General features: G+C 45.9%; 1 protein-coding gene across 1 annotated transcript; it reads left to right on the plus strand.

The window, feature by feature from the left end:
* The first annotated feature begins 56 nt into the window (after positions 1-56).
* On the plus strand, positions 57-27285 carry SMDT1 (single-pass membrane protein with aspartate rich tail 1). The gene is made up of 3 exons (XM_077452567.1): positions 57-270; positions 14813-14953; positions 27117-27285. Exons 1-2 carry the CDS (start codon positions 118-120, stop codon positions 14948-14950), a joined length of 291 nt encoding a protein of 96 aa, XP_077308693.1. The 5' UTR covers positions 57-117; the 3' UTR covers positions 14951-14953; positions 27117-27285.

Consider the following 27285-nt stretch of genomic DNA (forward strand, 5'->3'; position numbering starts at 1 on the left):
ACGGGCTTTCCGGGCAGGTCACGTGATGCGGCGAGGAGAGGTTTGGTCAGGTGGGTGTGATGTCACACCGGGTTTCCGCTGTCACCTGAAGCGGCTGCTCGGCTCTGGAGTATAGTAATGGCGGCCAGCGTCGGGCTTTACACTGCACGGCTCGCGGCCAGGGCAGGAGGACTTCTGAGGGCGCCAGGGAAACCTTCCACAGTGATTGGTGTGGCCCGCCGGACCGCTGTCACAACAAGCACCGGAGCCATTCATCCCAAACCGGGGAAAGTGAGTCCGTATAGGAGGGGGAGGGGCTCAGTGATGGGATGTGTATGGTAAGGATTATGGAAGGTCATCATACACTGCAATCTCTCCAGCCTCACTACACTCTTATGGCTCCTTCCGTGTACCAGCCCTCCTCTTCTGGAACCTTCTTCTACAATGCTGGAGACCCAGACCTGTCTCCTGGAGAGGACCCCTTCACACCCAACACACAGCGGCCTGTATTTAAACAGATCACTCCAAATTCACCCCTTTCGTCTCATTTAAAACAGCACTAATCTCTCCTATTGCTTTCAGCCAAGGAAGCTGCCATCTTGGCCTCTGATCTGCAACTGCCATGATGCTGCACATGTGATCAGGTACAACAACAGCCATTTAATGGTTTGACCGTTACATTCTGGACTGCTGCCACTGACGTCAGCAGCACATTTGCTCTGAAGGTCTGGCTTGCCATGCCGGAACATCCGAACGTCTTGCCAGAACCAAGGGCTCCGTCGCATGCGCAGGATCAATGTCATCGTGGCTCCGGCCACTCCCAGCGCCGGAGGCCACAATCCCAGAAGAAAGGATGGGAGAAGATGTCGGCCCTCTCTGCGTCTGAACGATTGTAGGGAGCCTTTAAAGCATTGCACCAGGGATCAGCAGTTCGCTGGTGCCATGCAGGTCTCCTGCAGACCTGTCAGTGTATCTGTGTGCCTGTACATCCCATACAGGCAGGCAGATACACTAACCCAGGCATGTCCAAAGTCCGGCCCACGGTCCGGTTTTAAACGGCCCTTCTGGCTATCTAAACCAGCCTTTCTCAACCAGTGTGCTGCGGGATCAGGGCTGTCAGATGTGCCCGATCCCCTGCTGAGCTGTACATCAGCACTGTGAGGAGCTCTATCAGCTTCAAACATGAAAGTAAAGTGCAGGGGAGGGTGCTGTGCTCTCTGCTTCTCCCTACAGTGCAGTACCCGGCTGAATGAGGAAGCTGGAAAGGTACAGTACTGGGCTAAAAGCTAGTTTTGTTTTAAAAGGGCTTTATTGACATGTGCGCATGTGACTGTATATATGTATATTCATGTGTCTGTATGTGTGTGCATGTTACTTTTAATCCGGACCCTCCCCCCATTCTTGTACCATCTGAACTGCTTTTGTAGGGCGTGTGTGTGTGTGTGTGTGTGTGTGTGTGTGTGTGTGTGTGTGTGTGTGTGTGTGTGTGTGTGTGTGTGTGATAGCAGCAGTCCTGGCTGCCCTCTTAAAAGCAATCCATGCACAGATCGCTTTTCAGAGGCATTTGAAAGGCGGTAAAGAGGCATTATGTTGCCGCCTCAGCACCTGTTTTAAGCCCGTAAATGCAGCATCACTATACCGCAACTGTGCAATCCACACAGTTGCGGGGTAGTTGAAGTGCAGGCTCATTCACCCTGTGTATACCTCCAGCTTCAGCTACAGCATGTGTACACCCCCAGCTGCTCCCTCTGCAGCTAAAGGGGGAGAAGTTGGGGGTGGTAAAAACAGCTTAACCATCTCCAACCTGACATGTGAAGAAGCCCTTGGTTCATATCTGTGTGGCTGCATGTAGGGCAGCCCGTTCCTTTCAATGGGCTTCCCTACCCACAAAAATGCAGGGAAAGAAGTCCCCAAGCTTTTTTTTTTTTTTTTTTTTTTTTATTGCACTGCACCAAAAGCACCTCACGTTTTCCAATGGGAGGGGCACCATTAAGAATAAACGCTACCCCTAAAGAGCAGAGCCTTCGCCTGTGTGTCGGGAACGACTGCAACGCGACAAAAGCAAGAGAATTCTTGTTGGGCAGTGTATTATTGCTCGAACGAGCATGGTTAGACCAAATTTTGGTGGTTCAAAGAATGTCAGGCAAAATGGTCGGCCCTCACTCATGTTCACTTCATCAAATCTGGCCCTTTTTGAAAAAAGTTTGGACACCCCTGCACTAACCAGGAGAATTAATGAACTATTAAGCGCCATGGTAGTTCATTGAGAACTGCAAGCCGACATGTTCGATACTTGAAGTTCATTCATGCACAGAACTGTGTGAATGAATGGCATGGCCATGTGGGCAGAGCCCTGTACGGCCGCATTGATTTAAAAAAACCGACAGCTAGTATGGGGAACTTCTCCCCATACTGCTTTCTCAGTGGGGGGGGGGGTTGATTGTGTGGTGTGCCTCCTGGGTTCTTCAGGAGTGCCTTGACAAAATGCCTAAAAATTACCACAGGTTTTTTCTTTGCAGCATTACAACCCTGGGCACTGTGCGGGTCAAGCCACTGGCATCCTGACAGCCCTGGGCACTGTGCGGGTCAAGCCACTGGCATCCTGACAGCCCTGGGCACTGTGCGGGTCAAGCCACTGGCATCCTGACAGCCCTGGGCACTGTGCGGGTCAAGCCACTGGCGCTCTGACAACCAATGACATCACTGGATAAGGAGAATGACAGGTGCTTGCATAGCATCCTTGTTTACGCCTCCTCCTCTTGCCCACTCCATCAGCACTGGGATCATGTTAGCAAGTAAAAAAAGAGAATCCGAGGGTGAAGTGAAACGCTAGAATACCAGTTAGTACAAGTTTGCAATAGTGGAGAAATAAATCACTTCTAATGTTCGCTGACCCATGTGTATGGATGTTGCTGTTATATGTAAAACTATTTTTTTTTTTTTTTTTTTTTAGTTTTAGAATAGTGTGCAGAATTTTAAAGGGTACCGCACCTGAAAAAAGGTTGAGGAACACTGCTCTATAGTATGTATATAGAGCTGTCTGCTACTTCATTCCTTTATCAGTATGAATCACTTCTGACAAGTTTTCCTGACACCAAGAGAAAATGGTTACATGGGAGGGAGCTCCAGCAGATTGACAGCCTGAGCTCTGTTCCTGTGTGGAGGGGGGTGTGTCTCTTCCCTCCAATGAGATCTTGCAACTCTCTTCACTGAGCTCTATAGTGTGCACTTTCAGCTCTCTACCCCCCTTTCCTGACCCCTCAGACAAGCTTTATAAATTCTGCACTTCTCATAAATGCAGATAAACGGGTACAACTTGTGTAGGAAGATTTATCTAATCTATGTATCACCTGAGGCCTGTCCGTTCACTTTGTAAGGGCTTACAACCACTTTAAGTGAACTTTCAACATTTAGGCAAAATGTCATTTTATTTGCATAACTTTGAGCCCACACCTTCAGACACTTATCACCAGTTTATTAGCGTAAAGTATGTGAGCTCTGACCGTACGTGTGTGTTTTGACTTAGTGTGTGGGATGTCTGTGTATGATCTGTTTGTTTTGGTTGCGTCCATTGTCTCATACCATTTGTGCATTGCATGTACTGTGCGTGAAAAACACGGATAGAGGAACTGCCCCTGCTGGCTATTGTATCCAGACAGGTGCTCTCACAGCTGTCAGAGTACCCAGTCAGTCTGTTTGGATAAAGATTGCGATAAGGGGGGCCTGACAGAGCGCAGACCAGTTGTCTTTCCTTTATAACAGGACATGTTGTATTGAGCTAAATTTAGAGCTAATGGCAGAATCTTCCACTGAGGAATTAAAACTGGCATTTAGGCTTTACTATCATATACTAATTGCTTGGGCACACTACATAGTTCATTTTTTTTTTCCCCCCTGTTCGTCTTTCAGGACAGCCCCCATAGAGTGGCTCCTCCCATCTCAGCAAACACCACCTTATACTGCAAGATTTAAGCCTCACTGTCCTGCCTGCCCCTCAGTTCTGGTATTTCCTTCGGCAGGGAGACACCACTAAGGGGACAGGGCTGAACAGCCGGGGGGGAGAGAGATGAGTCCCTCTCTCCCGTCTGGTAGGCTAGGGAGCCTGGAAGGTACCTGGATGACTGTATCTTGCGCGTGCCCCAGCTTCTCTCAGGGAAGTAGAAAGTCTAGGGGTTCCGCTTTCTTCTGCCCAGGTGGAGGCATTGCTGAAGTGCACTAAAATCGCCCTGAACTTTACAGCCAGTGATGGAGCTCTGGGAGCTGGGCCAGGTGATGTCAGTTCGGGGTGGGCTCTTCTGCCAGACCCGCAGCTTCTGGTTCGGGCTGTGGGATCTGAAAGTGGGGCGGCTGGTGCAGCCTTGTTTCTGCTGTGGGGACAATGCACTGAGGGAGGAGAGACCACCGATCCTCAGCAGGAAATGTCAGAAGCAGAGGCTTCATGAGCAGCTCCCGGAGACTCCAGCACCAGCCACGCAAAGGTAAGAGGAACCCTGGGGTGGTGAGTGTTCCCTTGCCCTGTCCCGGAAGCTCCACGGGCGTTTGTTCCCCTTGGCGGGGATGGGGGCGTGCATCTGGGACCCTTGGGGTGGTCAACCCTAGGGAGGGCAATCCTGGTGCGTTAAGCGCTGGTGGTCAGTGCAGGCATTAATGGCTGCTCTCTTTTTGGATCTGTATTTCAGAGCAAGGCCACGGATAAAGTCAAGGGGCCCCACAACTCTGTGGGTGGCACTGCTGGGTGGCACTGTGGGCACTGCTGGGTGGCACTGACGGGGGGCACTAACTTTTATTAAACTGGCACTGCAGGGGGCAGGTGGGCATTGGCAGGGGGCAGGTGAGCGCTTAGATTATTGGCCGTGATCGGGACTGATGTCCCGATCACGGCCGCCGGTGATCGGCTTTTTTTTTTTCAGCGCGAGGAGGAATAGCCGATTACCGGCTCCGTTCTATCACATGATCAGCTGTCATTGGCTGACAGCTGATCACGTGATAAGGGGTCGGGATCGACCCCTTTCACGGATCGGTGATCAGGCGAGTCTCATGGACTCGCCGATCACAGAGCGCGCCGCGCGCGCCCCTCAGGGGGCGCGCAGGCCGCTCGTACACGGGACGACGTCAATAGACGTAGTCCCGGAAATGTAGGTCCGCGCTAATGCCGTCATTTGGCAATAGCGTGGTACCGAAGTGGTTAAAGAGGTGGCATACATTGCAGCCGCCTAGGCTGAATCGGTGCGCAAGATCTGCACCCCTGACTAATTCAGCAAGAATGGCCCTATAGCTTAAAGCGGGACTGCACTGCGGAAAAAAATATTAAAAGCTAGCAGCTACAAATACAGCAGCTGCTGACTTTTAATAAATGGACACTCACCTGTCCCGGGGTCCAGCGATGCAGAGGCCAATCGATCGCTCTGCTCTCGGCTGCTGCCGCCACCATTCTAGGTGAGGGAATCAGGAAGTGAAGCGAATCGGCTTCAGTTCCCTACTGCGCAGGCGCGAATCGCGCAGAGCACTAGGAATTGTCCGCGCTGTCTCTGGGACCTGTGTGTGTCCCAGCAGACAGCGCGCAGGGACAGGAAGAGGCATAGACTCCCGTGGGAGTCTATGGCCGGAAGTGGGTGTAAATACCTGTCTTTGACAGGTATCTGCACCCCCCTCTCCCCTGAAAGATGCCAATTGTGACACCGGAGGGGGGGGAGGGTTCCGATCAGCGGAAGTTCCACTTTAGGGTGGAACCCCGCTTTAAGACGTGCCAGGGACAAGGTCAAGCTCTGTGGGATTCCACTCACGGGATTTGTTTGGGCCAGGTTTGAAGACTGTCTTGGATCGGACGGCCGGCGAGAAAAAGGCCTTTCCCATTAAAAGGAAATATGGACAGCAGACTAAAGATTTTTCGCCCTCCTGAACATCCCATAAAAGATCCAATGATGGATTAACCATGGTGGGAGGAAGATTGGGGGCCTTCCTCCCACGGTGGGAGATGATCACCTCCAACCAGTTTGTGTTTGGGATCTTAAGAGGATACCGGCTGGAGGTTTTCAAAACCTCCCCGCTCTGACTTCTGGTCACTGAGCTGCCAAAGTGTGCAGAAAAGCTGTCGGCTCTTCTATCCTCCCTACAGGAGTTGGAGGAACAGGAGGTGGTGGAATGAGTCCCAACAGGAGAGACTGGCAGAGGCTTCTATTCCCACATCTTTGTGGTCCGCAAGCCTTCAGGAAAGTTCAGGCTTATCCTGAACCTGAAGCCTCAATGTCTTGGTAACCTGCAGGAGGTTCAGAATGGACTCGTCTACTCGTTGAAGGCACTTCTTCCTCAGAACTGTTTCATAGCATCGATAGATTTGAAAGACACCTATCTGCACATCCCTGTCGCAGAAGGCTACCATAAGTTCCTCAGGTTGGTGGTAAAAACCAGAAGGGACATTCCATCTACATTTTAGGGCCCTCCCCTTTGGTCTGTCCTACCCCCCCACATTTTCACCAAAGTCATGGTGGAGGTCCTGGCTTTTCTGCGGCTCAGAGGCATCTTGGTAGTCACATACTTGGACAAACTACTCCTGTTTGCCTCTTGCCTCTTCCCTGGAGCAGTTTTCCCAGGATCTGCAGGTGACAAGAGGCACCCTAGAAAGCTTGGGGTGGCTCTTAAACCTGGAGAAATCCAACTTTGTTCCATCCCAAAAGGTCACCTTTTTGGACTGTGTTGGATTCAACAAAGCAGAAGGTCTTCCTTCCCTTAGAGAATATCCAGAAGGTGGACAGGGCAATGTTGTTGCTCCATGGCAGCTGTCTCAGTAAGGCAAGCCACGTCAGCTTTGGGCTTGCTAACATCCATGCTCCCAGCAGGGCTGCACTTTCACCCTTTGCAACTGTTCATTCTGGGGGCTTGGGACCACAGTCAGGGGTCCCTGGACTCCCTGATATTTTGCATATTAGGTGAGGTCAAAAAAAGACACAAGTCCATCAAGTCCAACCTATGTGTGCCAAGTTAAATCAAGAAGTCACTTTGGTGGAGAAAGGCGGCAAATCTGTCACAAGGCCTGGAGTGGGTCCTTACCGGTCTCTCGAACTGTCATGACTGATGCGATTGGCACAGGTTGGGCGAGCACCTAGATTCCCGCATGGTGCAAGGTACCTGGGTGAGAGAGAACACAAAAGTCCTGGAACTGGAGGGAGCTGAGAGCAATAGCCATGGCACTCAAGTGGGCCGAAGCCAACGCTCTATCCCTCTCAGTGATACATTTGAAGGGGGAACAGAACCAGGTAGCAGACTTTTTCTGCATAAAATGCTCAGGGAGGGTGACTGGAATTTAAACCAGGACATCTGAAATGGTCACTCGAAAGTAGGGGGTGCCATGTGTGGACCTCTTCACTTTGAGGGAGAGCACAAAAGGGCCTCTTCTCACTGAGCAGATGGAACTGGGTGGTCAGAGTGGATGCACTGGCTCAGGGCTGGCAGTTCTACAGGTGTTATGTTATGTTATGTCTTCCCGCCCCTGTACTGATACCAGCAGTATTGAAAAAATCTCAGTCGGAAAACGCAACTTTCATTTTAATTACGTCACACTGGTCCTGTAGGCCGTGGTTCTCCATCTTGAAGGACCTGGCTGTGGAATCTCCCTGGATTCTGCCTATCCAGAAGGATCTTCTTTCTCAGGGGCTGATCTGTTGTCCCCAGGTGGAGCCGTTTAATCTCGCAGCCTGGCTACTGAGGAGGAAATGCTGAGGGCCAAGGGTTTCTTGAATAGTTTATTGGCGACTCTTAGCTTGCATCTCCCTCCCCCCCCCTCTGCAACCTATCCACCTAAAGGTGTGGAGATGCTTCAATAGCTGGTGCACAGAGAGCTCCTTTGATGTATGCAGCTCAGTAGCGAACAAGAGGTTAGCCCTAAGCACTTTGAAAGGAGAGGTATCCACCTTGAGCATATTCCTGGAAAAGCCACTAGCAACAGATCCATGGATAGCCAGGTTTTTTTTTTTTTTTTTTTTATGGATCTGGCCTTTTTGCCAAAGGTCGCCTCAAAGTTTCATGGAGGCCAGGAAATTATTTTGCCTACCCTCTGTTTTGAGTCCTGTGAGGTAATGGGAAAATAGTTTTTTCTTCAATTGAACACTAGAAGGTGCGTCCTTCAGTACTTGGTGGACAACAGTTTTCATTTTGTTCATTTTTGTGTTATTTTCCGGGGCTAGGAAAGAGTCCATAGCCTCTGGACATACAATAGCCAGTTGGTTGAGGTTGGCCATTATTCAGGGCTATATGGTCTGGGAGGGGTTGGAGTCCCTGGAGGGTATTAAGGCACGCTCCACCAGGGCAATGGCGACTTCTCAAGCAGAGTGGGCTGGTGCTTATCTAGAGCAGATCTGTACAGCTGCAATGTGGTCCAGCTTTGTCACCTTTTGTGAAGCACTACATGTTGGACCTGTTATTGGCCGAAGACCAGGTCTTTGGGCATGAAGTGCTGCAGGCAGTAGTCCCACCCTAAGGTAAGGTGCTCACTTATCCTTTTTATGGTGGCTGTCCTGAAAGATGAACGTGGGACAAACAGTTATTGTTACCGGTAATATCCTTTTCCAGCAGTTTTTCAGGACAGCACCGGCACCCACCCAAATTGTTGGCTATCCCTGAGAGCTCATCACATGAGACCGTCAGATAAGATAAAGGTTAGTATGACGGGTTCTTGCATTTCCCCAGCTGGCCGGGGGGGGGGGGGGGGGGTACTCCTGAAGTGAGGGGCTGGCAGAGCGGTGAAGCTTAAATCTTGCTGTATAAGGCAGTGTTTCCTGAGATGGGAGGAGCCTCTCTATGGTGGCTGTCCTGAGACTTCTGGAAAAGGATGTTACCGGTAAGAGTAACTCTTCTCCCCTTTTTATTATATAAAAAAAAGTCCATATAGCATGTGCTTGATTAGGCAGATGTGACAAAGGGCTGCCAGAGTAATGACATAATATGCAGGTTGAACCTAAATCTTCTACTGAACCTGCGTGTTGAGGAAATAAAAAATGGGCCAGAATCCACTAAACTAAGGGCTTGCACGCAGGTGCATTTTTTTTTTTTTTTTTCTTGGATCTTGCGGACGTAATTGTATTTAAAAGATTGTTAGTATGCATGTAACGTTTGTGCCGTTTACATCTGCCCATTAACCCTATTGGCCGCTGCTCAGGGCCAACATGTAAATATCCACAATGTGTAGCCAACAGTGCTGCCACCACTGATTACGCACTGATTCATATAGTAAACTAAAAAACAAAAGTTTAATACAAAGTATCGAAGCTTCCTAACGCTCACCTATTTACACTTTCTATGGAGGAGCAGCATTGTCGCCCTAGGCTTTTCTCACAGATTAGGACTACAAACGCCACCTCCTCTCCTCCTCTTTTCCAGTACATCAATGGACTTTGCTATGTATTTTGCAGAAGCTGGTAACATTGATTGAGATTTCAGTTACAAGGACAGTTTTCTGACCGGATGACACAGTCATTTACTGTACTCGCAGAAACTTGTATTTAGAAAACGAATGCTGCTACCAAATCTACGGACGTGTAAGCTGCAATATGTTACAGTACATTTTTGTAATCCTTAACCACTTAAGCCCTGGACCATTTTGCAGCTAAAGGACCAAGCCCCTTTTTGCGATTCTGCACTGCGTTTAACTGACAATTGTGCGGTCCTGCGACATGGCTCACAAACAAAATTGGCGACCCCCCCCCCTCTTTTTCCCCCCACAAATAGAGCTTTCTTTTGGTGGTATTTTATCACCTCTGCGTTTTTTTTATTTTTTGCGCTATAAACAAAAATAGAGTGCCAATTTTGAAAAAAATGCAATATCTTTTTTTACTTTTTGCTATATTATCCCCCAAAAAATATATAAAAAAATAAATAAAAAGGCAATAAACGTTTGGTTTGCGCAAAAGTTATAGCGTCTACAAAATAGGGGATAGTTTTATGGCTTATATTTTTTACTAGTAATGGGGGTGATCAGTGGTGTGTTTGGGGTTTTTTTTTCCCCTTCTGTAGGGGGGCATGGTTTGGCGTGTGACGCCACTGATCGTCTTTCCCTATGACAGGGAACAGACTATCAGTGACAGGCTCACTAGGAAGCACGAGGAGAGGTTTGTTTACACTTACCTCTCCTCGTTCTTCAGCTCTGTGACCCGATTGCAGGGCACCGGCGGTGATCGGGTCCCGCGACCACGGTCACGGAGCTCAGGACCGGGTCGCGAGTGCAATGCTGGCGACATGCGTGACCTGCGGCTGGGCACTTAAAGGGCAACGTACCTGTAGTGCCATTCTGCCGGCGTGAGGCGGTCCTTAAGACCCCTTTCACACCACACCGCCGATAGCGTCGGCGGTAAAACGCCGCTATTTTTACCGCCGGATTTGTGGCGCATTTCGGCCGCTAGCGGGGCGCATTTACCCCCGCTAGCGCCTGCAAAACGCCCTGGTGTGAAAGGGGTCTTAGTGGTTAAAGTACCTGGTCCCATGTACACAATAAACCAAAATGGAATACAGATACTAGGGTTTGCTGTTCAATTAAGCCTTGACAATAAGACCTAGAAGCTGATTGGTTACTATGCACAGCTGCACCAGATTCTGTGTGCACCCGTCTTAGTAAATTTGTGGAAGGTCAATATTGGAAGAGAGCGCATAGTGTAAAAGGTAGAGGGGCACCGGAGGTGATTTGCATTTTCACAAATTCCACAAAATTGTTTATCTACAATTGGATTTTATTATATTGTGTATAATTTATTGCATGAAACACTGTCACTGCGGTGTGAAAACATATATGTTTTGGATTCATTCCTACTGTGATCTCCTATGTGTATTTGTGTCCATATAGCGTGTATTTAGCATGTGTTCTGATTGCATGTAGCATAGGTGAGCAGTTTACCATTTATTCAGTCGCACCTTAATCAGGTAGTGCAGATAGCCAGAGGTACCTCCCTACACTTTTGTCGTTGTTCCCCCCCCAAAAAAAAGAAAAGCTCCTTATGCAAATACAGGCTTTGATTTATATAGTCGGTTTTTCGATTTGCACCTTGCATATGTCCCCATGTTGGTATTTAACCACTTGCCGACCGCCGCACGACGATGTACATCGACAGAATGGCACGGGCAGGCATAAGGGCTTACATGTACGTCCTTGCCTGCCCGCGGGTCGGGGGCCCGATCGGGCCCCCGCCCGGTGCCTGCGGCGGTCGGTATTCGTTCGGGAGCGATCCCGGACGAGGGGACGGCCATTCATTCATGGCCACCCCCTCGCGATCGCTCCCGAGGAATGAAAATGTCCCGTGACATCACTTCCTCTCCTGTAATGTAAACACAGGAGAGGAAGTGATGTATTCTCTCCTCCGTGTCGGTATTTTTCGTTCCGGCACCGAGGAGAGAGCATCGGTGAGTTGCACAAGCACTACACTACACAGTAGAACATGCCAGGCACACTCACACCCCCCCTTTACCCCCCGATCACCCCCCAATTACCCCTGCCCCCCCCAGTCACAGTGACACCAATTGCATTTTTTTTTTTTTGCATTGGTGTCATTTGTGACTGTAATAACTGTTAGGGCAGTTAGGGTTAGCCCCCTTTAGTTCTAATGTGCCCCCCTAACCCCCCCAATAAAGGTTTAACCCCGTGATCACCCCCCCTCGCCAGTGTCACTAAGGCTGGGTTCACATTGCAGCGGTTTATGAGAACGAATGTGATTCGCACTGCAGTGCAAATCACATCCGATCTCTGTGCGATTCGAGTTCAGCCATACAGATAGTATGGCTGAATTCGTGTCGCACCCGCCGCACCCACCGCAAATTCGCACGGGACCCTTTTTTTGGCCTGCAGCAGAATCTGATCGCATGGGTGTTCACACCATGCGATCCGAGTTTGCAGATCGCACTGCGATATGCGAACTGATCTGGGGGTGTCATTAACATTTCACTGACACTCCCAGCAGTTCGCATAGGGCAGTGTGAACTGCCGCCGGGAGGCATGCGATGCGGGAACCCGCCGCGGATTCATGGCGTTCCCGCATCGCTCCAGTGTGAACCCAGCCTAATAAGCGATCATTTTTCTGATCGCTGTATTAGTGTCACAGGTGACGCTAGTTAGGCAGGTAGGTATTTAGGTTCGCTGCAGCTTTTTATAGCGCCAGGGACCCCCATATACTACCGCATAAAGCCCCCTGATTGCCCCCTAGTTAACCCTTTCACCAGTGATCACCATATAACTGTTACAAGTGACGCTGGTTGGTTAGTTATTTTTTTATAGTTTCAGGGCACCCGCCATTTATTACCTAATAAAGGTTTAACCCCCCTGATCACCCGGCGGGTGTCATTTGTGACTGTAATAACTGTTAGGGCAGTTAGGGTTAGCCCCCTTTAGTTCTAAGGTACCCCCCTAACCCCCCCAATAAAGGTTTAACCCCGTGATCACCCCCCGTCGCCAGTGTCACTAAGGCTGGGTTCACATTGCAGCGGTTTATGAGAACGGATGTGATTCGCACCGCACTGCAGTGCAAATCACATCCGATCTCTGTGCGATTCGAGTTCAGCCATACAGATAGTATGGCTGAATTCGTGTCGCACCCGCCGCACCCGCCGCAAACTCGCACGGGACCCTTTTTTTGGTCCGCAGCAGAATCGGATCGCATGGTTGTTCACACCATGCGATCCGAGTTTGCAGATCGCACTGCGATATGCGAACTGATCTGGGGGTGTCATTAACATTTCACTGACACTCCCAGCAGTTCGCATAGGGCAGTGTGAACTGCCGCCGGGAGGCATGTGATGCGGGAACCCGCCGCGCATTCGTGGCGTTCCCACATCGCTCCAGTGTGAACCCAGCCTAATAAGCGATAGTTTTTCTGATCACTGTATTAGTGTCACAGGTGACGCTAGTTAGGCAGGTAGGTATTTAGGTTCGCCGCAGCTTTTTATAGCGCCAGGGACCCCCATGTACTACCGCATAAAGCCCCCTGATTGCCCCCTAGTTAACCCTTTCACCAGTGATCACCATATAACTGTTACAAGTGACGCTGGTTGGTTAGTTATTTTTTTTATAGTTTCAGGGCACCCGCCATTTATTACCTAGTCTCACTAGTGTACCCCTAAATTTAGGGGTGTCTACTTTCCAAAATGGGGTCATTTGGGGGGGGTTTGTGCCATCTTAGCATTTTATGGCCTTCAAAACTGTAACGCCCTTAGAAAGCCTGAAGGCGGTGCTTGGTTTTCGGGGCCCCGTACGCGGCTAGGCTCCCAAAAAGTCCCACATATGTGGTATCCCCGTACTCAGGAGAAGCAGCAGAATTTATTTTGGGGTGTCATTTCACATATGCCCATGGCATGCGTGAGCAATATATCATTTAGTGACAACTTTGTCAAAAAAAAAAAAAAGTTTGTAATTTTCCCGCAACTTGTGGCAAAATATAAAATATTCCATGGACTCAACATGCCTCTCAGCAAATAGCTTGGGGTGTCTACTTTCTAAAATGGGGTCATTTGTGGGGGTTTTGTGCCATCTTGGCATTTTATGGCCTTCAAAACTGTAATAGGTAGTGAGAAGTGAAATCAAAAATTTACGCCCTTAGAAAGCCTGAAGGCGGTGCTTGGTTTTCGGGGCCCCGTACGCGGCTAGGCTCCCAAAAAGTCCCACATATGTGGTATCCCCGTACTCAGGAGAAGCAGCAGAATTTATTTTGGGGTGTCATTTCACATATGCCCATAGCATGTGTGAGCAATATATCATTTAGTGACAACTTTGTGTAAAAAAAAAAAAAAAAAAATATTTTTTTTTTGTCATTATTCAATCGCTTGAGGCAAAAAAATAAAATATTCAATGGGCTCAACATGCCACTTATCAATTTCCTTAGGGTGTCTACTTTCCAAAATGGGGTCATTTGGTGGGGGGTTTGTACTGCCCTGCCATTTTAGCACCTCAAGAAATGAGATGGGCAGTCGTAAACTAAAAGCTGCGTAAATTCCAGAAAACGTACCTTAGTTTGTAGATGTGACAACTTTTTACCAAAGACGTGGCTGAATACATTTTGGCCTAAATGTATGACTAAAATAGAGTTTATTGGATTTTTCGAATAACAAAAAGTAGAAAATATCATTTTTTTTCAAAATTTGCGGTCTTTTTACGTTTATATCGCAAAAAATAAAAATCGCAGAGGCAATCAAATACCATCAAAAGAAAGCTCTATTTGTGGGAAGAAAAGGACGCAAATTTTGTTTGGGTACAACATTGCATGACCGCGCAATTACCAGTTAAAGCAGCGCAGTGCCAAATTGTAAAAAGACCTCTGGTCATTTACCAGCAAAATGGTCCGGTCTGAAGGTGGTTAAACGTTTTAGACAGTGGTGAGGTATGAAATGAGTTGGGCCAAAGTACCATTCCTATTCGATAAAGATTGTATTTGCATGAATCAATGCTCCTTTTTGGGTGTCCATAATAAAGAAGTGCTGTGCATCTAATAGTGCTGACAATTTTATACTGCAAGTATAAAACAAAAACATGAACTTCATTGTAAAAATGTGTTTCTTATACCTCCACCCTTGAATCGGTACATTTGTAATGGCACTTGAACCACAGAAGTGAATTTTCTGACGGAGTTTGTTTTTCGATGTGGTACACTGGGCTTATCCCAGAAATTACACTGGTTCATAAATGTTTGTGATGGCTCTATAGTGATGTACAACTGTATTTCAAATGTTGGGGAAAATATTTATATGCAGAGGTTCATCTTTTCAAGCATTATTTTAGGAGTTTGGTGTATAGTGTTCTTTTTGTAAAATCTAGCTGTTAGTGTCTGGTTTCTTGTAATCAAATTTTATTTTAATTTTCTTTCCCTAGGTACGTTTTGGCTTGATCAGAGTCTTCGCTGTGGTGGTCCCATTTCTATATGTAGGAACACTAATCAGCAAAAATTTTGCTGCCGTATTAGAGGAGCATGACATTTTTGTTCCAGAGGATGATGATGATGACGACTGAAAGGTAACTACATTGGAATTTAATAAGCTCCCAAATGTTTTGCTTAGGAGAAGCTTTAAGAGCCCATTCACACCAGATACATTGGGGCTACACTAAAAATGTGCTGTACTACTCCTTTTTTTAAAATGCAGCTAAACCAAAATATAGCACAATAACAGGCAAGAGTTATTTTAACCCCTTGCCGCCGAGCGTACGCAGATCTGCGTACTCGGCTTCCGGGGGTTATACCGGGATGATGCCCCCGCACCTGCAGGCATCATCCCGGTACTGATTTTTAGAGCCGGCGATTGGCTTTCCAGCCATAACAACCGATGCGGCTAAAAGCCGCTCAGCTGTTATGCCGGAGGAGCGGGAGGGGACGGCCCCCCCCTCCCGCCGCTCTTACCGGTGCTCCCGTTCAATCGGGAGCACCGATGCACGATCCGATGCCGCCGCCGGCTGGGCAGGGACTAGAATGAAGCCGTAAACGGCTTCATTCCAGTCTCCTAATTGTAAACGAGGAGGCGAAAATGGCGATCTGAATACTTTGAAGTGTAAAGGAGGGATCGGGGGTCTTTTAGACCCTCAATCCCTCCATAAAGAGTACCTGTCACCACCTATTACTGTCACAAGGGATGTTTACATTCCTTGTGACAGCAATAAAAGTGATCAAAATTATAAAACAAAAAAAAAAACAATTTCCACTTCCCGACCGGTGCACGCCGATGTAAGTCGGCAGAATGGCACATGCAGGCATATTGGCATACAGGTTTGTCCAATTTTAAATGCCGCCCTGCCATCACAAGCGCGCCGGTCTGGACCCCTGTGAGTCCGGTCGTGGGTCCCGCATACCCGCTCGTCTCACGGGGCGGCTGAACTGGGATATGCCGTTGTAAACAGCATCTTCCCCGTTCTGCCTAGCAACAAGTGATGCTGATCTCTGCTCCATGTGATTGGAGCAGAGATCAGTGTTCACTAAAAGAAAGCCCAGCCCCCCACAGTTAGTAACACACCCCTAGGAACACCTAACCCCTACACTGCCACCCCCTGGTTAACCCCTTCACTGCCAGTGTCATTTACACTGGAATCACTGCATTTGTATAGCAGTGATTGCTGTATAAATGACAATGGTCCCAAAAATGTCCGATGTGTCCGCCATAATGTCACAATAAAAATCACTGATCGCCGCCATTACTAGTAAAAAAAAAAAAAAAAAAAAATTATTAATAAAAATGTCATAAAACTATCCCCTATTTTGTAAACGCTGTAACTTTTGCGCAAACCAATCAATATGTAGAAGAATACGTATCGGCCTAAACTGAAGGAAAAAAAAGGATGTCAATTTTGTTTGGGAGCCACGTCACATGACCGCGCAATTGTCAGTTAAAACGACGCAGTGCCGAATTACAAAAAGTGGCCTGGTCTTTAGCTAGCAAAATGGTCCAGGGCTGAAGTGGTTAATTAAAAAAAAAAAAAAAAAAATATATATATATATATATATATATATATATATATATATATATATATATATATATATATATATATATATTTATATATTTATTTTTTTAAAAGCGCTCGCAAAGCAAATGCATACGGAAGTCACGCCAGCATATGTAAACGGTGTTCAAATCACACGTGTAAGGTATCTCGATCATCAGAGCGAGAGCAATAATTCTAGCACTAGACCTCCTCTGTAACCGGAAAACAAATTTAAAGCGTCGCCTATTGAGATTTTTAGGTACTGTAGTTTGTCGTCATTCCCCCCTCAGACTCTCAAAGGAATGAGAAAAAAAACAAAAAAATTTCCTTCAAGGTCAATATTATTACACCGTTTATGCTGAGTCATTATCTTGGCCTTTCTTCTGAATAATGTTCCATTATAGGGATGTCCAATTTCCTGCAGAATTCCGGGGTATCCTCAGTAAATCTCAATCTTGCTGTGCATACATTTTTCCTACCAATTAAGCATGCGGGGAAACCCCAATTATATTGGATGTCATTTTCACATAATCTCGCCAATAGAAGTTTTAGATCTCCTCTTCTTCTTTTCAGGGTTTCTTTTGACAGATTCTGATATATACTTGGATAGAGCTTCCTTCGTATTTTAGTGGCAACTTTCCTCTCAAGTTTCGCCATAGATAATTTGTCTTCCCAATGTTCAAATCGCACTATAATATCTCATGGGTTTTCATGTGTAAATTCTTTTGATCTTCTTATCCTATGGACTCTCTCAATTTTTATTGGGTCCATTTTATTTCCTTATCCATCAGGGGGTTACAGATATTTTTTTTTTCTTCTTGTCTCTGGGACACCTCGTAATATATATATATATATATATATATATATATATATATATATATATATATATATATATATATATATATATATATATATATATATATATATATATATATAAATTTTTTCCTTCTGTCCCTATTTTCTTGGTCCTCTAGTTTATATGCTTGTTCTTGTGCTTTTTTCAGGGATTTCATTTCTGCTTCTAATTTCCCCATGTTGATACTATTAGTTTCCGTTTTTTTTTTTTCTTTTCCACATCTTCTACTCTTTCAAGGATATGACCAAGATAATTTTTTTTGAATGCTTACCATTTCAGTTTTTAGCGACTCAATTTCATTGTTAGTTGGTAATGAAGGTTTCTTACGCTGGATTCCTCCATCTATTACTTCAGACTCTGAGGGTGGGTCTTGCTCTGTTTGATTCTGATAATGTCAGTCTCTTGTGCTGTTGTCGTCCGTCCTCCTCCTCCCTCCTCCCTCCTCCCTCCTCCCTCCTCCTCCTCCGTCATACTGCACATCTACTGCAAGAGATGGTCAGAGACTGCAGTCTCTGACCATCGCCTGTACTTGGTACAGGAAATGACCAGAGAAACTGGACATGCTACAGGAGATCAGCAGGTAAGTATCTATCTTTTTTTTCTCTTTTTTTTTTTTTTTTTTTTTTTTTTTTTTTTTTTTTTAATTTGGAAAAAAAAAAATACCATTAGTATCATTTTAACAAATCCTTTGAGTCTTTTGGCAGCAACTTGGATAGTAAACAGGTCAACATCACTGCAAAAATAAAAAAGAAGGCATTTCAATCAGCAAGAAATATACTGCTTGCGGATCAGTAGATGGTTCCAGAGGGGAGAGATGATAGGCAAAGCACAGGAAGAAATTCGACAATAATATTGGGGGAAAGATTGCAATGTTGGAAGATGAGGTAGATGACCTCGAACCATCTCCGCATGAATAATCTGTGTCTGGTTGGTCTCCCGGAGCGGGTGGAGGGATCTGACCCTGTAACCTTCCTGGAAAGCTGGCTTTAACAAGAATTTGGCCACAATCAACTCTCCCCTATCTTGGTGATTAAGAGGGCCCACCGAGTCCCTGGACGTCCCCTACCTGAGGGTCACCCTCCACGTACGATGGTGATTCGCCTCCTTAACTACAGGGATCGTGACTCCATTTTAGGGGCAGCCAGGAAGAAGGGGAAGTCTCCGGATCAACAACCCTGCAGTGTCTGTTTCCTGACTTATTCTGCGACGGTCTGAAATCAAAAAGTCAGCGTGTCAAGCAGAAACTCCAGGAGCATGATATCCAAAATTCCATGCTGTTCCTGCTACCCTCCGGGTCACCCATCAAGGGAGGGTCCACTTCTTCCAATCCCCTCAAGATGCCCTATCTTGTTGGGAATCATTACCTCACCCCGCCAAGCCACCTGCCTGATGGATGTCCGCCCTCTAAGCTTGAAAAGCTTATTTGTTTTTCTCCCCTTGTCCTTTTGTAATCCCTTAGGATATCCCGAGGCTCTGTTAAGCGAAAGTTTGGTCGACCATACACCTCTCCTGTGGGATAGCAACTGGCCCTCATTTACTGAGCTGGCCCAAGCTGCTGTGAAGAGAACTTTTCTACATAGTTTTGCTGGGGGAGGGGGTAAAAATTCTGACAGTCGCCATTGGGTATATCACCACAGACCCCCTTGTGGAAGAATCCTAATCTCCCTGAGCTCTTTAGTAACCTGGACTCACCATGGTGGGGTCTATTTATTTATTTATTTTTGGAGTTACTAATCTCTCTCTCTCCCATATAGTTGAGGATAATACCCTGGTACCCTTTGACACACTTATGCCCTGTACACACAGACTTTCTGGCAGAAAAGGTCTGATCGGATTATGTTGTCGCAAAATCCGATCGTGTGTGAGCTCTATCTTACTTTTTCCGTCAGAAATGCAGACGGAAAAAGATTGAGAGCTGGATCTAAAATTTTCCGACAACAAAATCCAATCAGACTTTTTCCGATCGTTTGTAGAGAATTCCGACGGACAAAGTGCTACGCATGCTCAGATTAAATTACAATTACTTTGTCCGACTGTGTGTATGCAACACAAGTATCGGACAAAATCCGTCGGAAAAAAATCTGACTGATTTTTGTGGTTGGAATGTCCGACCGTGTGTGCAGGGCATTAGACATAAATATGGCCTTGAAAATAAATAAGTTATTTTTAAAAAAATATCTTTTACTACGACATGCTATTCAGGCACAGTTTGGGTCATTAACCATTGACCTCACGGAATCTCCTATAGAGGACTTCTTATTGTTTCCGGAAATTACCAAGTTGCTGATGACCACCCATGGTCGCCTTCAGTTGGTGGGGGCAGATCCTTTCCAGAACTCATCGAAAATGGCTGCTGTCCATGCCTGAGCTTTCTTATGACGACTGGGAAGAGGAAACGGAGATATGCTTTCAGGATATATAATCAGCACTAGGGCTGCAACCAACGATTATTTTTATAATCTATTAGTTGGCCGATTGTTTTGATCAATCAGTTAATATCCTTAACCACTTTGTGCTGGGTGGACGTCCTGGGACGTCCTTGACTTTCCGGTGGTATATCTGAATGATGCCTGAGGCTACAGACATCATTCAGTAATCACCATTTTCAGCCGGCGATTCCCTGCACCATAAGAACGATCATAGCGGCTGTTCCGCTGCTTGATCGTTCTTGCGGGAGGGGACGTCCCCATCCTGCCACCCTCCGGTGGTTCTACCGACTCACCGCTTCCATCGGTGAGTCAGACACAGGATCCGCTGGCCCCCGGATGGTGATCATAGAGATTTCCGGTGGACCAGATGGTCGCCGGAGTCTCTGATCGTTCGGAGGCCGGGCGCGATGTTATGACGTCATGCTCAGCCTCTGCATTCAAATAACGGCGCCGCCTCGGCTGGTAAGCCGTAATCTTATTTTTTTTTTTTTTTTTTTTATTATTTTAGGCTTCCCTGGAGGTGAGATGTGGGGTCTTATTGACCCCATATCTCACTGTAAAGAAGTCCGATCATGCCATATTCCTTTTACAAGGGATATTTACATTACATAAAAATAATAAAAGTAATCAAATTTGATATTTAAGTGTCAAACTAAAAAAATGTAAATCACCCCTGTCCCCGTGAGCTCGTACGCAGAAGCGAACGCATACGTAAGTCCCGCCCACATATGAAAATGGTGTGCAAACCACACGTGAGGTATCGCCGCGAACGTTAGAGCAATAATTCTAGCCCTAGACGACCTCTGTAACTCAAAACATGTAACCAGTAAAAAAAATTGAAAGTGTTGCCTATGGGGATTTTTAAATACCAAAGTTTGGCGCCATTCCACGAGCGCGTGCAATTTTGAAGCGTGCCATGTTGGGTATCTATTTACTTGGCGTATCTTCATCTTTCACATTATGCAAAAAAATTGGGCTAACTTTATTGTGTGTTTTTTCATGCAAAAAAAAAAGTGTTTGAAAAATTGCTGCGCAAATACCGTGCGAGATAAAAAGTTGCAACAACTGCCATTTTATTCTCTAGGGTCTTTGCTAAAAAAAAAATATGTTTGGGGGTTCTAAGTAATTTTCTAGCAAAAAAATTATGAATTCTACATGTAAGAGAAATGTCAGAATTGGCATGGGCACAAAGTGGTTAAAAAGTGTGTAATTTAATATGTAAATTATATAAAAAAAAAGCAATTTATTCTTAAATATCTCTATGCAGTGGTAAATATAAATAACCAACTATATGGTTGGGGAGCAAAATCTCTAATCCACTCTGAGAATAACAGACAAAAGAGATGTACTATTAGAGGCTATATACTGTTAAAGGGTGAATCTGGTAAATATCATCGGACTTGGATCAAATTGTTTAATAAAAAAATAAAAAAACTTCCCTCCAAATGTCATTTTAATAATGTTCGATTTTTCTATTCGTTAGTGGGGTCAAATCGACTTTCATTTTCAACCACAGTGACGGAAAATTTGGAAATAGAAAACGTCTTGGTCGAAGGAATTTTCAGACCTGTTTTTTTTTTTTTTTTTTTTTTCCCAGACATTGTTTTTAGAATTAATGTAATGTTAAAAACAAGTGAAAATTTCAACACTCTTTCAGCAAATGTACAAAGATTTTTAGTCTGAAAATGTCCAGCATAAGGCTTGGTACATACCCATGCAGTTTGCGTTTTTGTTTCTGCTTGTGTTTTTTTGCGTGCGCTTTGACTGTTGCGCACATGATTTTGCTGCAATTTGCGTTTTTTTTATTTTTTGCCAATTTGTTGCAGATTAAAACACTAATTGCTGCAAAAAAATGCATTACATGCTTTTCTGCAGCTTCTCCATTGAAGTATATTGAACCAAAAAAAGCACAATTTGACCCAAAAAGCACCCTGCTAAATGAATAAATGGAAAAAAGAAAAATGTATTGTGAAGTTAACCTCTGCATTTTAATACTACATAGCACCTTTCATAGTGAGAGGGTGTTTTGCAGGCCCTATAGCGTTTAAAAATAGCACCTGCAATCCACCCTCAAACAGCTGCTCCACTGTCTCCAGTGTGAAAGCCCGAGGGCTTTCACACTGGAGCGGTGCGCTGGCAGGGTGTCGGGAAAATTCCTGCCAGCAGCTTCTTTGGAGCGGTGAAGGAGCAAAGTATTTACTGCTTCTGCCTATTAAAATCAATGGGGCAGCGCGGCTATAGCGCCGGCAAAACACAGCTATTGTGGGTGGCTATAACCCTTTTTCGGCTGCTAGCAGTCGTTAAACGCACCCTGCTAGCAGGCAAAAGGTGCCGCAAATCTGATGGTAAAACGCCGCTAAAAATAGCCACGTTTTACCGCCAACGCTATGGGTGGCACAGTGTGAAAGGTCTTAGGCTAGATTCACATTATTGCAATAAAGTGCATTATGCTGTTTGGTGCTCTGCTGTGCCATTCCTTTGAATGGCATTCCAACGCACCTTGCTGATGAACGTAACTCAGTACAATATGCTTGCTTATGACACGCTGCCAAAAATGCTAAATGAACCTATTGGTACGTTAAGCCAGTTCAAATGAATGGGCTGCCTTTTAATACAAGGCATCTTAATGTGCATTAATACATTTGTGTTAATGCTGTAATTGTTTAATGGGCTTTCCCTAAACGTCTTTTAGGATAGGACCTGAGAGCGTTGCTCTATCCACCAGGAAACTCCAAATCCACCAAATTTTAAAAGGAGGCTTCTCCCCACAGCTCAGTTTTTGTGTTTACTCCGGTACAGGAACACCTAATGGGAGTCGTGGTCTCTTAGTGGCTGTCCTGAGGCCAGGCTGCTTACACCACCATAACTTTTTTGCCTCCAGGGAGTCCGCCCCTCCAAGGGTAGCTGGTAAGTGGGCCCCTGCTTCCTCTTCAGCTCAGAGAGAGTTTGACTGTTTCTGGGGCAGCTCCTAGGCGGCGAAAGCTATTCACGGGGTTCCTCAGCATGTTTGGCAGATTAGAGACTCTGCCAGCCGGAAATGAGGTATCCGGCAAGGGGTGGCACTGGGGAACAGGCGCAGCGTAATTTCCGCCAGAAATTGTGTAGGGGGAGAGGGGAGGAGTGGTGCCTATATTCCGGTTCTGGCCTAGAAAGCGGCGCTGATGGACTCCAGAACCAGCGTTCTAAGCCACAAACACCACACCATGATGGACTCTGTGGCAGCGGCTAGTGGGACAGGCACCAGCAAGCCCCACATAAGGGGGTTCTACCCTGTATACTGTGGTGGCTCTCCTTTTTTTAATTTTTTTATTTATTTTTTTTTATTTTTTTGCGTGCTAAAAGCTCTGATCCACCAATCAAGAGATGTCCCTTGTGTAAAACTAAGCCACCTGAGGGTTGGAAGAAGATTTTGTGTCAAATTTGCATTGACTCCTTAGTTAAGGAAGAAGCTTCTTCTGTATGCGGCGATTTAATTGCCTCAGTTAAAGAGCTAGATGCTACTGGAGGAGGAGCTTTTCTCCCAAGAGCGCTTAAGACCCAGAGGCGCTTTGGAACAACAACATTGGACGCTGTATTTTCCCAAGTTTTCAGATCGACCGACTTGGCATTCAAACACATGGAAATAATTAAAAGATCCCATGGACAAGAGTGGATCAACAGCTTAAAGCTTGGCAATCCATTGGCAGCCTCAAACCGGCTGTGGCTACTACAAGTGGCTTTTTCAACCTAAATCGGCAATGGGCCCCAAGAGAAGAGAAGGAATTGGTCGGTACAAAGGGGCGAAAGCAGCGGGAATGTCCCTTTTCCATCCTCCTGCGCCAAACAATAAATCGCAATGACTCGTCATTGCCAGTGGGAGGGAAGCTTCAGAAAGTCCTTCCTCTCTGGGCAAGCATGACAGAAAAGGGAGACGACAAAGGCCTGTTAGGAGATCTGATGCAACAAGGAGTTGTGATTCAGGTATCTCCAGAGGAATGTTATCGGGGTTTCTATTCCCATATTTTCCTGATAAAGAAACCAGCGGGAAGATTTCGTCTCATTCTCAACTTAAACAGGTTGATCCGCTACAGGAGATTCCACATGAACTCCATCTTTTAGTTTAGAAATCTATTAATCAAGGGATGTTTCATGGCATCAATCGACCTTAAGAGATGCCTACCTGCATGTGCCTATAGCCTCTCAGTCTCAAAAGTACCTCAGGCTGGCAATAAATATGGGTAAGGAGGTGCTGCATCTATGATTCAGGGCCCTCCCTTTTTGGTCTTTCATCTGCTCCACAATTTTTACAAAAATGGCGGAAGCTCTTGCTCCTCTCCGTCCAAGGAATTGCAGTAATCCCTTATCTGGGCAACCTCCTCTTTGCCCCTTCCAGAGAAAAATTGCAGGTAGACCTGGCCAAGGCCCACAGTCTTTTTGAAGCCTTGGGCTCGGTTGTGAACCTTCAAAAATCTAATTTCAATCCAGCTCGGCAAGTTCAGTTTCTAGGTTATCAAATAGATTCTGTAGAACAAAGGTGGTTTTGTTTTCTTCTGGAGGAAAAAAGTCATGAGCATAGTAGCCAGGCTACAAACCCAGGAGATATTGATCTGGAAGGTTATGTCAGCCCTGGTAACCTTAAAGCCACGTACACACGGGCGGACTGTATGGCCTACTTAGTCCGTCATACAATCCGACGGACAGTCCGTCCATACTTTCGAATGAACGGACTTGACCACACACGGATGCACAAACAGTCCGTCGAAAGCTTGCGCGATGACGTGTACAGCACGTACGACGGGACTAGAAATAGGAAGTCCAATACACAGCAATGCACCCTTCCGCCGTGTAAATCCTTTCTGAGCATGCGCCATTCTTAGTCCGTCGAACTAGCCTACTCACGAGCGGATTGTCCGCTGAAACCAAAGTATGACGGACAGAATTTCGAAAAATCCGAAATACTTAGTACGCCAGACTGCACGCTGAAAAAGTCCGCTGAAGCCCACACACGAGCAGACTGTCCGCTGAAATGTGTTTCGACGGACTAAGTAGGCCATACAGTCCGCCCGTGTGTACGCGGCATTACTTTAACAATGCCGGCCATTCAATGGGTGAGGCTCCATTTTGGCCCCTCCAGAGTTTTCGCTTAAAGGTTTGGGATCACAACCCAAAAACCTTAGACACAAAAGTAAAGCTCTCCACCAGGGTCAAGAGCACCCTTTGTTGGTGAAGTCAGTCAGCTTTGTCAAAGGGCTTACTATGGTCTTCCCCCTACAGAAAAGTCAGGACAGATGCCAGCAGTTGGGGATGGGGGGTCCACTGGGATCAAAATATAGCATAGGGAATTTGGTCCTGATCTAAAATGGGAAGGTCCTCAAACTGGAGGGAGTTGAAAGCAGTTGTCCTAGCATTGACTACCTTCTCTCCAAACCTCCAGGGGTCCCATGTGCAGATTCTATCAGACAGTGCCACTACCATGGCATACCTGAACAAACTGGGCACAAAGAGCAAGGCTCCTCTATTGCTGTCATCCTTGAGTGGGAAATCCTTGAGTGGGCTGAAATCATTTACTCTCCCTGTCAGCAAAGGCACGCTAAACGAAGTAGAAAACTTCTTCAGTAGATGAAAAACTCAGGCAGCAGAATGGAGCTTAAATCCAAAATATTTTCAGCACATCCCTGCAACTTTCATCTGGGCTATGCCCCCCCCCCCCCCCCCCCCCCTTAGCTAATTCCACTGGTATTAAAGAAAATGCAAAAGGAAAACGTGTCAGTAATTCTGATCACTCCGTTCTGACTGAAAAGTGCCTGGTTTTCCTCCATTCTACAAATGACAGTCAAACCATTCTGGCAGGTTCCTCTCAGACAGGACTCATTACTTCAAGGCCCAGTATACCACCCAGTTATAGCCAGATTAATCCTCACCACCTGGTATCTGAGAAGCAGCTGTTAAGGAACGAAGATCTCGTTAAGGAATTTAACTCTTGCAGTTCCGTCCAGAAGAAGAATCGGTAAACTACACGCGCTATCAGTAAACGATCTTTTTTTTGTTAGTTTACCCAGACAGTATTGTACTTAACGCGGTTGTATACCCGCGTATCTAGCCCCCATATTGCAGCCCGGGCCACACCAAGGGAGCTGACTTCTTGCCCTCTGCATTTCTTCCGGGTTTGTGGCTCCAGCGCTGTGAGTGCCGGAGCCACGAATGCGCATGGTTGATTTCTTCCCGGCAAGGTGCAGCAGAGTCTGTCGGGCGTTCAGAGTGCATGTGCAGCTGACGGTGGCTGCATGCAAAGGGAATATATCCTAAACCGTACAGGATTAGGAGATTGTTCATTTTACCTACAGGTAAGCCTTATTATAGGCTTACAGTAGGTAAAAACAAATTGGTGTATACAACCACTTTAAAGCAGATCTGGGGTTTTTGCCAAAAGTAGTGTCAGTTCGTAACGGGTCACAGGAAATCATCCTCCCAACTTTTTTTTTTTTTCTTTTGGGAAAAAAAAAGCATTTATTCCATAACTTGGATGTAAGAAGAATTGTATTACATTATTTGGACGTAACAAGGGACTTTAGGTCTTCGGACTGTTTATGTGTTCGTTTATTTTTTCTTTTTTTTTTTTATTTTTTCTTGCAAACATCAAAGGGGTCAATTGCTAGATGGCTAAAATCAGCTATTTCGGAAGCTTATTCCCAGATGGGTTTGTCTCCCCTGCCGGGAATACGAGCACACTCTACTAGAGCTCTGGCCACTATATGGGCAGAAAAAGCTGGTGCCACCCCAGATCAAATTTGTAAGGTGGCTATGTGGACACGTTCTCTAACGTTTGTCTGTCATTACAGACTGGATCTTCTGTCAGTTGTTGTTCAGGCATTTGGCAGAAAGGTCCTGCAGGCCGTCCTTCCTATTGGTAAGTCTATCTTCTCGGGTACTGTCCTGAAAGACGTTTAGGGAAAAGTCAAGTTAGACTTACCGGTAACTTGTTTTCCAAGAGTCTTTCAGGACAACGACCCTCCCTTTTCTTGTTTTTATATGTGCTGTGACTAACCATAATCTGATTGTGTTCCAGCTTGGGCTGGGGGTACTTTGCTACAACGGACTAGCTGTGGGGAGAAGCCTCCTTTTTAAAATTGGGTGGAGTTGGTTTCCTAGTGAGTGGAGCCACTCTGTCAGGTGCTGTCCTGAGACTCTTGGGGGGGGGGGGGGGGGGGGACTTATATGCAGTTGGTTGTGTGTGGTTTATTTAGTTATATTTTTTTATAATGCACATGTGCCTTACTTTTTACAGTTTGTTTTGAGACATTGTATAATTCTAGAATAGTGCAGATACTTCTGGATTAAGAGATATATCTATATATAAAATCTTTAAAAAAAAAAAAAAAAAATCTTCCTTTCCTTTTTATAAATTTTAAAAATGTTGTTCAGTTTATGTGCTTTTTCTTTGCAGATACATGCCTGCTGGAAGCCATATCCTCATTGGTGCCCTATCAACACTATTACCTTGGGATGCTGTTCCTCTGATTCACTGCATGTTTATATAAAGGGATCATTGCCTGTGTGGTTCAGTAATGTGGGATTTCAAAAATGATGTATATTAAATTTTAATTCAAATGTAA

The sequence above is a fragment of the Lithobates pipiens genome, unplaced genomic scaffold (assembly GCF_037356315.1).
Source record: "Lithobates pipiens isolate NorthernLeopardFrog02 unplaced genomic scaffold, aLitPip1_a1.2 Scaffold_23, whole genome shotgun sequence".
Taxonomy (NCBI): domain Eukaryota; kingdom Metazoa; phylum Chordata; class Amphibia; order Anura; family Ranidae; genus Lithobates; species Lithobates pipiens.